We start from the raw sequence: 12,205 nt of genomic DNA, 5'->3' as shown, positions 1-12,205 counted from the left end.
TTAGGGCGGTGAAACTGTTCTGTAAAATACTACAGTGGTAGATACATGTCTTTATACATTTGTCAAAACCCTTAGAATGTACCACACCAAGAGTGAACCTAATGTAAATTATGGACTTTGGGTGATAATGATGTGTCAGTGTAGGGTCATTGATTGTAACAAATGTGGGATGTTGATAGTAGGGGAGGTTGTGGAGAGGCCAGGGGGTATATGGGAAACTCCATACTTTCTGCTTGATTTTGGCGTGAATCTAAACTGCTCTAAAAGATAAAATTTATTAATTGAAAAAAGATATATAACCTTGCCATAATAACATTAAATGTAAATGGATTAAACACTGATTAAAAGGCAGAGATTGACAGAATGAATTTTTTAAAAACATGATCTAACTATATGCTGTCTATAAGAGACACGGTTTAGATTCAAAGACACAAATGGGTTGAAAGTAAAAAGATGGAGCAAGATATACCATGCAAAGAGTAACCAGAAGTGAGCTGGAGTGGCTATGCTAATATCACACAAAATAGACTTTTAAGACAAAAATTTTTACTGAAGACAGAGAGACGGACATTCTATAATAATAAAAAGGTCAATCCACAGGCTGGCCCTGTGGCCAAGTGGTTGAGTTCACACGCTCCACTTTGGCAGCCCAGGGTTTCACTTGCTCAGATCCTGGGTGCGGACCTACACACCACTCATCAAGCCATGCTAAGGTGGCATCCCACATGGCACAAGTAGAAGGACCCACAACTAAAATATACAACTGTGTACTGGGGGGCTTTGGGGAGAAGAAGGAAAAAAAAAGTCAATCCATCTAGAAAATATAACAATTATAAATATTTGTGCATCTAATAATAGCTTCAAAATATATGAAGCAAAAACCGACAGAATTAAAGGAAGAAGTAGACAACTCAACAATAATAGTTGGAGACTTCAGCACCCTATTTCAGTAAGGGATAGAACAACTAGACAGAGGATCAATAAGGAAATAGAAGACTTGAATAACACTATAAATCAGCTAGACCTAACGGTCATCTATAGAGCATTCCATCCAATAACGGCAGAATACACATTTTTCTCAGAATACACATGGAACATCCTCCAGGATATGTGTTAGTCATAAAGCAAGTCTCAATAAATTTAAAAGGATTGAAATCATGCAAAGTATGTTCCCTGAACACAATGGAATGAAATTAGAAATCATAAAACAAGTGTCTCAAGTGTCATTTTAATTTGCGTTTCCCTGATGACTAATGATGATGAGCATCTTTTCACGTGCTTATTGGCCCTCTTTATCTCTTCTGTGGTCAAATGTCTGTTGAGATCTTTTGCCCATTTTTTAATTTGGTTGTTTGTCTGCATATTATTGAGTTGTGAGAGTTCTTAATATATTGTGGATACAAGTTCTTTATCAGGTTGTGTTTTGCAAGTGTTTTCTCTCAGTCTGTGGCTTGTCTTTACTCTTCCTTAACAGTGTCTTTTAAAGAGCAGAAGTTTTAAATTTTTCTCAAGTCCACTGACACGGCTTAGAAGCAGTAACACCATCATGGTAATAATTTATTTAGGCAAGAATTATCAATTAGTGCTAAAACAAGTGGGTCAGATTTTGTTGACGAACAGGAAATTTACATGGCGTGAAAGTATCTTCCCACATAATACATGTTAATTACAAAGAAAAAATAGTACCTTTACAGTGGAGAAACATGGAAGATGCTTCTTCCTTAACCAAGTGATCAAAGTCACCCTCACCAAAAATCGACATTGTGCACCTCTTGATAGTGTGTCCTGAGAAGGACACGGCATCACTTCTCTGGTGTTCCTGCCAGAGAGCACATGATCTGGCTCCACTCACGTGGAAACAGCGGATGAATCCAAACTGACGGACCTTCTATAAGATAAGTGGCCTTCACTCTTCAAAAATACCAAGGTCACAAAAGACAAGGAAAACGTGAGGAACTATTTAGCTTTAAGGTTTCTTAAAGTCATATTTATGACTCCTATGTGCAACTTGTTTTCCTAGATTGGGTCATGGACCAGAAGAAGAAAAAATTGTTGTTTTCTATAAAGAATCACTACAATAAGTATCCCAAATGTCTATTCCATGGAAATTCAGGCACAATGCATCCTCCAAGAATGAGGGAGAATCTCCGCATACTGTTTTTTGCAGAGTTGAATGATTTTTTAAATGTTTATTAATAATTTGTGTTTTCTCTGTTGTGAACTCTCTGCCATGTCTTTTATCTATTTATATCTTCATTATAGGCATTTCCCAGTCTTGTTTGTTTATTGATTTTTTCTTCTGTTTTATTTTTTTAACTATGAAAGTAAAACAGCTTCCTTGTTTAAAAAATAAACTGTATAAAAGAGCATAAAGGAAAAAATGAAAGCCCCTCTTGTCACCACATCCCACTCTCCAGATGTTCTCCCTTTGATTTTTTAAAGTTTACTTCCCGTTCTTTTTTTTTTTTTGGAGGAAGATTAGCTCTGAGCTAACTACTGCCAATCCTCTTTTTTGCTGAGGAAGCCTGGCCCTGAGCTAACGTCCATGCCCATCTTCCTCTGCTTTCTTTGTGGGATGCCTACCACAGCATGGCTTTTGCCACGCGGTGCCATGTCCGCACCTGGGATCTGAACCAGTGAACCCCGGGGCCACCGAGAAGCGGAACATGCCCCTACTTCCCATTCTTTTTCCTTCCTTTCACTCTTTAAAAATTTCTAAATATTTCTATGAATTACTCATGCAGCAAAAGCATATACCTTAATGGATATAAATATCCATGAAGCATGAAAACCTTATAGCAAAGCATGTACATAATGGATACATGATCAGAAAGAAGACCATAACTACCTATAGTGAGCCAGTAGCTTAAATTCTGGGCTGTTGGAAACCATTATATAGTCTCTGGTGTTATCCTTAAAAGAAAAATCCACACAAGAACTTTTTCACTCCTTTTTTAATTAACAGTGTGATTTGAAATCGGTGGTTGGCTAAACTCTGTGTGGTGCAGATTGAGGGTACAGGTGAGTCTTCTCTTACAAGATTAACTGAGTCTTTTGTTTTTTACCCTTCAGAGGATAATAGAATTTTAGAACTAAAGGGCCGCTGGAAATGCCTTTGGAACCTCTTTATTTTATAGGTGAGAAACAGATGCCTGGAATACAGTAGGCATAAAATAAGGCCCGTGTCGAGTCAGTGCCCTGCGCCTAGCCCTCCTTGAGTTAGTGACGCTTGACCTCTGTTGTTTCAGTGAAGGAACCAGGATGTTCCTAGTGGAGCTTTCACTCGCTGGGTTAACAAACATTTACTGAGTGCCTAAGATGCGGCATGTGCTGGTCAGGTCTGGCTATTTAATATTTTTGACTCTCAGGTCCCTGAGGAACGGGAGTCATTCAAGTCAAAAATGATTTATAAATTAATAACTGTCATTCTGGGAAATCGTGGCCGCTTGCTCCTTGTTCATTGCCTGTGAGGAAGGCCAGTCGCTTTAGCTGTCCTGGAGCCTGGGAATGTGGCTGGTGGGTGAGAGAGAGGCCTCTCATGGGCCTGTTATGAACTGAACTTTTTTTTTTTTTTTTTCCAGCTGGAAGAAGAGAGATCTGCACTCAATAATCAGTTGTTAGAAATGAAAAAGAGGTAGGCTTTCCTTTTTTCAGTTTATTGCTGTGTGAGTGTGTGTGTATGTGTGTGTTTAATAAGGAAAATGTTAGAACATGATATGTACAGTGACTTGTGGAAAACATGCGACCTTCTTATAACCAGAAAATTTCCTTGTGATAATATGGTATTCATATTTGACACGTTATGAAAATTTATTTGCGAAGGTTTCAGTATTAGTAAAACAAAGAATAGTTTAATTTTTAAGCCATGTTCAGTTGCATTTAATCAGAAGTGTTCCAAAATCAGATTCTCATACTGCTGTTACCTCCTAGTTTCAGTAACTAAAAATACTATAATTTTATATAGAGTAACTGATCTGCATATAAATACTGATTTCAATTATATAAAAATTATAATTTTTCAATAATAATGAGTAACAGCATTTTAAATGCTTTTATTTATTTTATAAAAAGGAGTTTGTTATTCTTTCATGATAATCAAATGGAAGCCTTCCAGTATTTTTGAATAAGGGTAAACAGGCCCACAGAAATAATTGTTTAGAAGCCTAAACCATCCTGACAGTCGCTGTCCGCTCTTTAAAATGTGCGGTTTGTGTCCAGAAAAGGCCTGTGCTTCGCGCATGCCCAGCAGGGTCGCGGTGTGCCGCCGAGAGCCACGGCCTGTACAGTGGTTTGCTGTGCGGTTCTGAAGAGATGGGCATCGCAACAGTGGCAGGCTTTTTTCTGATTAAAAACAAAACTAAAACTAAAACTAAAACCTTTAAGAATAGCATAATCAAGAATTCTTCTATACTTCAATTAGGAAAATAATAATAAGATAGAAAAAAAACCTGAAGATTTCCTCTATGCCCTCTCACAGTATTTTATTCTTGCCTGTCAAGGCAGAGGTTTCCCTCACCGACCACTGACACACATGCTTGACACTGGCAGTGTCCCCTCCTGCCAGCATGGCAGTTGCTTAGGAATTGAGGGCTTTATTTAGCCCACAAAGACATTCGGGTTCTGTAAGCTATATTCTAGAGGACATTAGGCCTCTTTCCAAAGGTGCCTTTCCTCATTTCCTTTTTTAATTGAGAAATACTTAGATTCATTCTTCTTTAAAGTTTCACACCAGAATGCACGGGTGTTTCGCCGCAGCCACACCGCTGATCCAGCCAGGTGTGCTCCAAGTGACCATGAGCTGTGGTGACTGGTCTGCCAGGCCTTAACCTCGTTCCTGTGTACAGGCGCCGCTCTGCCCATGTGGGCCTTGGAACATTTGATTTTACGTAAATAAGGCTTTGTTTCTCTAAAAAGAACTTCATGTATGCAGTTATCAAGGAGATGTGAAAAAATTAATAGGGCTTATCCCTGTGACAAGGGAATATATACAAATGGGCTGGTGTAAATACTGACCTAGTCCCCTTGCATTTATGCAGCACTTCATAATTCACAAGTTTAATCTCACAACCACTCAGTGGATACATGCTGGAGCTTACATTTAAAAATGAGCTAACTAAAGCCCTAAAAGTCAGGCAACTTGGCCAGAAATTCGGATGCAAGCATAAGACCCTGGTCTTCAGATTTTTATGCTCCTTCTATTCTTAGTGTACATTTATTTAGTTTATTTATTATTACTTTTTAATCTTTTTTTTAAAACAAAGATGTGCTTCGTTAGTCCTCACCATGTGACTTTAACTAAATTACGTGCCTTTCAAAATGTGGTTAGGCATGTGACTTTTTTCATGGCTTAAAAAGATGGAACAAATTTGAGTACTTGTCAAGTCCTCTCTTCTTACGTCACCATCTCTGCTCCCATTTTGAAGTCCTGGATATGTTTGGGAGAAGGTCTCTCGAAAATTACTCATTTTATCAGAAATGCAGATAAAGATGATAATTTTTCCTGAGAGCGAAAAATTTAAAAACCTAGTTTCTCATATTTAGAACTGTTTTTTTGTCAACTTGTTAATTAACTCTCATGGAAAGTTATGTCTGTTTTAGAAGTCTGAATGCAAATATATTTTAGCTAATAATTTGGACTCTTAAATGCCTTCTAAAAGTCAGTTTGGTAAAGGATCCGTATGTAGGTCTATGTGTGTAATAGTTAAGTACATATAGCATAAAGTAATCAAAAGAATTTGATATGTTCTTAATTTAAAAGTCTGGAAAGTACTTAAACCATAAAAATATTTGAAATGTATTTGCTCATGCAAGAACTGAGATCTTAATCAACAGTTTAGAAGTGATATGTGAACATTCATAGTCAAGATGGTATATAATTGCTTCATTCGAGTGATCATTATATTGAAGTGCAGAACTTCTTCCTGACTGTAGGATGAAACTACTTATTAAGAAATTAGTAGCATCCTCCTGTATTTGCTGTATTTTTTTGGTATCTAAACATTGAATTGCAAGCAATACGTAGTAGAAGTTTTTCTCTTAGCTTAAAAATGTAATCATTTCTTTGGAAAACTGGTCTCCAAGTTTGGGAAACATCTTTCAAACCAGGTTGCAAGATGTCTAGTAGATAAAGCAGAGCCAACCTTGTCTTGCTCTAGTTGATAGAAGTAGAGAAGTGTGTTCCTCTGATGGCTCAAGCCTGCAGCAGGTTGGGGAACTTGGCTTCTCTCCCTTCTCTAGGCTTTTTGATCTCAAAGAAGGGACTCCAGAGCCAAAATCTTAGGTGTGGACTTTTTGGAGTCAGAATTAATTCTGTTAGTGTAAATGCCAGATTTCTGCCGGGAATGAAAACTGGTTGACAGTACCGTCCGCCAGTTCTGACGAGGTCCCCTGCTCCAGCTCATGAGGCTCACTGTGGGTTGCTAACTGTCTGACTGTCTCTGAGCTTGCGCTACTTACCAATGCTCATTTCACCCCTCTCTTTTCCCTTTCCTACTCTTGCTTCCTTTGCTATATCTGTGTGTCTTTAATGGTAAGACTAAAGAAAGTCTATCCACGTTATAATAAATAAATTTCATATATTTTTAGTAAACCAAATTGTTGTATATATTTTTTGGCTGCCTTTGTCCCTCTGTGTCTTGCTTCTGTTTTGTAGAATATCCTCAGCAGTATCACACACACACACACACACACACACACACACACACACACGTATCTCTTTTAAATCTATATACAGCAAAGAACTTCCGTGCAAATTTAGTTCTCCTTACTGTATTTGCATTTCTCTTCATGTTTCTAATATTTGGTTCTTGTTATCTTGCATTTTTAAAGCTTGCCCAGTAACACTTTAAGGTATTTGCTTCATTACTGGAATTTATTTCCTATGTAAGTAGTACGGAAAGAATCTGGGTGATATGTTCTCCTGGGGGAAAGATTTCTGGCCCCTATAGCCCTTCTTTCATATTATGTTTATTTTCCCTTCTTGTTATTTTTAGTAACACCAAGTCAGTCTATGGCTTAAAAGTAACAGGGGTCCTCCTGTCAGTGTGGTTTGTGACTCAGGTGTCAGTAATGTTGGCATAAATGGTTTAATTTAGCTCCTCTTGGTTTGCATAATAGGATTAGAGCTTAGAAATAGCCTACAAAGCTGGCAGTGAAGATCGGTCACCAGGATGAGCTGCCAAAGTCTATTTGTCCTGTCATTTGGTTTATGAATGACAAGTTAGATCCCTTTAACCCTGCGTCTTTGATAACTTGTGCAAGAAACGTTTTACTTCCATCTTCTTAGAAAGCAGCCTCACTTAGAGGTTGTCTGTATGTGATGATAGGCAGATAAAGATACCCACACCTATTACCTTCTGCCAGCTGATGGTGTCTTTATCCTTCCCTAACACAAGGAATCTGTGAGATCTTGCCTAACTAGAGTCTGATTATAGAAGAATCTAAATCTGTTCAACAACCCCCAAATCCTGGTATTTTTCAGTAAAAACATTTAAAATTACGTTTTTCAAATTTGAGGTGGATTTATAACAAATGAAGCTCTTGAAATAGTTTTTACAATAGAATAAGCTACCAAATAAATTTAGTAGAAGCTTAAAGAGCCCAAGACTTACTGAATCTTTGGATAATGTCAGATATTTTCTTTTCCAGGTGGAATAAATGCCTGTACATTCCTTCCATTAAAATCTTTGTTTTAACCTGAACAAGATCCTATTTCCTAGCAAGGTGTTAATCACTTAGCAATTTAATGGCATCAATACTCACCCCCTTTCCAGTGTACATATAACGTTTGGGTGTTGAATTCAAGAAATTTCTGTAAGTCTCAGATTCTTTTCTTACTACTTATCATTCTGGAGTATAAGCCACACAATGAGATAAATACAAAACTTATATATTCATCTTTGTGTAGAATTTCAACTTACCATAAATCATGAGAATTCTGTAATTCGTGTGCCGGATATCTTGGGTCTCACTAACCAGACATACGTTCTGCCATTTCTAACCTGGGCCTCAGTTTCTGATTCCTCCAGTCAGTTCTAAAACAGACTGAACCATTACATTCTCTGCATTCACCCAGTTACTTCTAATAAAACCAGGAGTAATTCGGCTTGTTTTTGTTAAGTTATGAACTCTCACTGATGATTATCTACATTAACACAGTGTCTAGGGTGTGTGGCCTGAGGGCTGGCTAGGAAATTTTTCTCTGGTTCTGTTTTTCCCAAAGCATTTTTGTGATATAAGATCTTTTTCCTCTTCACACTGCATGTAATTTTTAAAAACTTTTTGTTTTAAAATAATTTCAGACTTACAGAAGAGTTGAAGGTAGTACAGAAAGTTCCCATGTACCCTTCACCCAGTTTCCCCAACGTGAACATCTTACATTCCTGGTGCATTTATCAAAACTAGGAAAGGCACGTTGGCACAGTACTCCTAGCTAGGCTCTAGACTTTATTCAGATTCCCCACTTTTTATTCCCCACTTTTTCCATTAACGTGTTTTTTCTCTTTCAGGATCCAATCTAGGAAACCACATTGCGTTCAGTTGTCGTATCTCCTTTGTCTCCTCCAATCTGTGACAGTTCCTCAGTCTTTCCTTGTCTTTGATGACCTGGGCACTTTTGAATGCATGTAATTTTTAGAGCAAAAATGTAAACACACATGTATATAAACAGAGAAGCCTGCCCTTTAGGGTTGTATCTATTGTGTCTTGCCCTCCCTCCCTGTCCCCTGTCATCTTTCCCTTTCTTCTTCCATTCCCTGATGCCAGGATAAATGTTTTCCTCTCATTAAAGGCCTGGGCCCCCTCCCTCTGCTGATAACCAAATGCTGCATCAGGCTGTGAACAGAAACCAAGCGTGCTGATGCTCCTCCTCCGGACTCCCCATGCTTTCCTTCTACACCCGGAAATCCATTGTAACATTTCTGTTCTAGCCGTTATGTAATTACCTTTCATTCCTATGAGCAACTTAATGTCCTCTTCAGATTCTATGGATGAAAAGTAATAATCCTTCAGTTTGAATAGTAGTAATAATCTTTGCTACTGTTTTGGCCCATAGATCTCAAAAACACGTTCTTGGAACTTGCTAAAAGTTACTGAAATTAGTGAGAACCAATTGATACTTCCAGCATAAAACTGCTCTGCATGACATCTGTATAATCGCTTTGCATGTGTGTATTTTAATTGTTGTTATTGCTTGGTAATAATTTATTCAAGAAGTAACAGAATTCAACTTGGGGTTAGCTTTTTTAAGAAATTCTTTGGGGTTACAACAGTCTTGTGTTTTTTAATTTTACGTCTTCCAAAGTTATTAACTTGTTTCTTTAAATTCAAATGGATACAATGATACGCAGATTCTGGCATGTCTATGCATACATAGGTAAACTTTTTCTCCCCTCACAGTAAGTAAAATTTCAAGTAAAATTTTGCAAACGTAATAGCCTTAGACCCCTATAAACTTCCCTCTGATACTTTTTTCTTACATTAACTGAAGTTAATTGCCTATTTGTTCTAGGACAGTTGTACACTGACCACTCTCTCGGTTGATTTCTGGAATTTTTTTAACTCTTTGGTCTTTTAGAGAATCCAAGTTAATAAAAGACACAGATGAAGAAAAAGCCTCCTTGCAGAAATCCATCAGTATTACTAGTGCCTTACTCACAGAAAAGGATGCAGAGCTGGAAAAACTGAGAAATGAGGTAGAGTACCGTCTAAGGTGAACATTCACGCTCCCTCTTTTCGTTCAACTCCGAGCCTAAGTTAAACCACTGTGTTTCAGGTCACAGTGCTCAGGGGAGAAAACGCCTCTGCCAAGTCCTTGCATTCAGTTGTTCAGTCTCTAGAGTCTGATAAGGTGAAGCTTGAGCTCAAGGTAAAGAACTTGGAGCTTCAACTCAAAGAAAACAAGAGGCAGCTCAGCAGCTCCTCAGGTAAAATGATGACCGCGTGGCGCTTCTTTCTAACACCGCTGCTTCCTGCAGAGGAGCCGTTCCCATTAGAGATGCCCTTTGAAGGCAGCTGTTGCACTGCCCCTGATCTGCCCCATCTGTCCTTGGCTCTCCCACTGTATAATCAGATGAGGGCTAGTCACGACCCAGGTCCCACACACATGGGTGTGCCTGGTATCCGCACTCTGGACCTTCCCGTCGTCTTGCATGTTGGCAGAAATATACCATGGTAGGTGTTAGCTGCCATCCCAGTAGCAACTGTGGGTCCTGAAAGTACACTGCAGTGGAGAACAGAGATGGTCTCTTTGTGAAAGAATGATAGTTGGTTCTTTAAATTCAGATGGGTGTGAGGGCACTCTTACCCAGCACTGGGCCAGCCTGAGAGAGAACACCTGAGGGGTAGGGCCAGCATCTAGGTAGATCCTTTAGGGGTCCAGACATGGGATGGGAATTCATGAATGTGTTCTCAAAGAGGCACACCTGGGAATTCCATGTGAAAATGAATTTCTAACATTGACCCTTTCATTGCAATAACAAGGAAAAAAAGATTGTAATTTTTAAGAAATCCCCCCTCCACTTTTTTTTTTTTTTTTAATATAAGGTAATACTGATACTCAGGCAGACGAGGATGAAAGAGCGCAAGAGAGTCAGGTAATGTTCCTTCCTTTTGCTTTGCTTACTTGCTACTTTTAAAAATCATTTAATCTTTTGAATAGGTAATACATTCATACGGTGTAAACATTAAACAATATTACAAATACATACAGGAATAAAATCTCCCTCTGAACAAAAAATCTCCCTCCTCTCTCTCCTCCTCGGTTCCCAACTCCCCAAACAGTTAATCACTATTATTAGTGTCCTTTTTTTGTTTATCTTTTCAGAGATTAAAAAAAATGTATATACAAGCCAAGACTAATACAGTCTTTTTCCCATTCTTTCTTTTTCTTTTTTTTTTTTGAGGAAGACTAGCCCTGAGCTAACATCTGCCAATCCTCCTCTTTTTGCTGAGGAAGGCTGGCCCTGACTAACATCTGTGCCCATCTCCCTCTGCTTTATATGTGGGACGCCCACCACAGCATGGCTTGCCAAGCAGTGCCATGTGTGCACCCGGGATCTGAACTGGCGAACGCCGGGCTGCTGAAGCTGTACATGCAAACTTAACCGCTGCACCACCCGGCTGGCCCCCTTTTTCTTTTTTTTTAAAAGATTGGCAGCTGAGCTAACATCTGTTGCCAGTCTTCTTTATTTTTTTTTCCTTCTTCTCCCCAAAACCCCCCAGTACATGATTGTATATTCTAGTTGTGAGTGCCTCTGGTTGTGCTATGTGGGACGCTGCCTAAGCATGGCCTGATGAGTGGTGCCATGTCTCTGCCCAGGATCTGAACCTGTGCAACCCTGGGCCACCGAAGCAGAGCGCACGAACTTAATGACTCAGCCATGGGGCTGGCCCCCTTTCCCCTTCTTTTTTTACATAAATGGTGGCATATTACACAAACTGGTCTGCACTTACTTTTTTTATAGTTGTATAGTATTCCATTATATGGATGTACTGTGATTTAATCAGTTCCCTATCGATTGACATGACATTTCGGATATTTCTGATCTTTTAGGTGTATTATAAACATCTATCATTTTGCAGATATACCATTATTTCTTTAGGATAAATTCCTAGAAGTAGAATTGCTTTGTCAAATGGTTCCTTTCTCATCTTTACCTTAAAAAGATGAGGTTCTTGAAAATTGTTTCCTAAAGCCAAAATTATCAAAACAGCCTTAGTTTTAAAAGTGGGATTATATGGAGGCAAACTGTTCTATATTTGGAAATATAATAGCACATTAGCAACAAACATCGATCTTTAATTTTAATAATATAGTTTAGATATAGTTATCCTGTTCAAAATTCAAAGGTACAAAAGCCATCTTTCACTTTTAAATAAAAGAAAAACTCAGTTTGTGATTTGTCTTAGTTATCCGACATCTCCTTTGAAAGGCATGAAAGGAGTCAACAAACATACTAACTTACCCTGGATAGCATTGTCTGCTTAGTTTGTATGCCTCATAAGCATAAATTTAATTAACAGTGTTTTCTCTTTCCCCCTTTCCTTTCTGCTTCTGTTTGTTTCATCTGCCGCTGCCATCACTTTCTTCCAATCAGCAAATGGTATTATTTATGTTTCCTAATTTTCGAGCACGTGTGCGTGTGTGGTTTCCCACTATATTTACATCCATCTTGTGGCTTTTTTCCTTCCTGAAATGGATCTCCTA

The 12,205-nt window shown here is 38.5% G+C and overlaps 1 protein-coding gene across 50 annotated transcripts in view; it reads left to right on the top strand.

Annotated features, from left to right (window-relative positions):
- The window catches only part of CLIP1 (CAP-Gly domain containing linker protein 1), a 114,251-nt gene that overhangs the window by 99,055 nt on the left and 2,991 nt on the right, over positions 1 to 12,205 (top strand). For all 50 annotated transcript variants that reach the window (XM_070629134.1, XM_070629121.1, XM_070629105.1 and 47 more), the window contains 4 exons: positions 3,582 to 3,634; positions 9,575 to 9,692; positions 9,773 to 9,923; positions 10,543 to 10,592. In XM_070629134.1, the coding sequence (XP_070485235.1) occupies positions 3,582 to 3,634; positions 9,575 to 9,692; positions 9,773 to 9,923; positions 10,543 to 10,592 (372 nt within the window). The remainder of the gene's footprint in view (positions 1 to 3,581; positions 3,635 to 9,574; positions 9,693 to 9,772; positions 9,924 to 10,542; positions 10,593 to 12,205) is intronic.

Source organism: Equus przewalskii, chromosome 7, assembly GCF_037783145.1.
Source record: "Equus przewalskii isolate Varuska chromosome 7, EquPr2, whole genome shotgun sequence".
In the NCBI taxonomy this organism is placed as follows: Eukaryota; Metazoa; Chordata; class Mammalia; order Perissodactyla; family Equidae; genus Equus; species Equus przewalskii.
The sequence above is the reverse complement of the archived record's forward strand: the minus strand, read 5'-3'. Positions and strand labels throughout refer to the sequence as shown.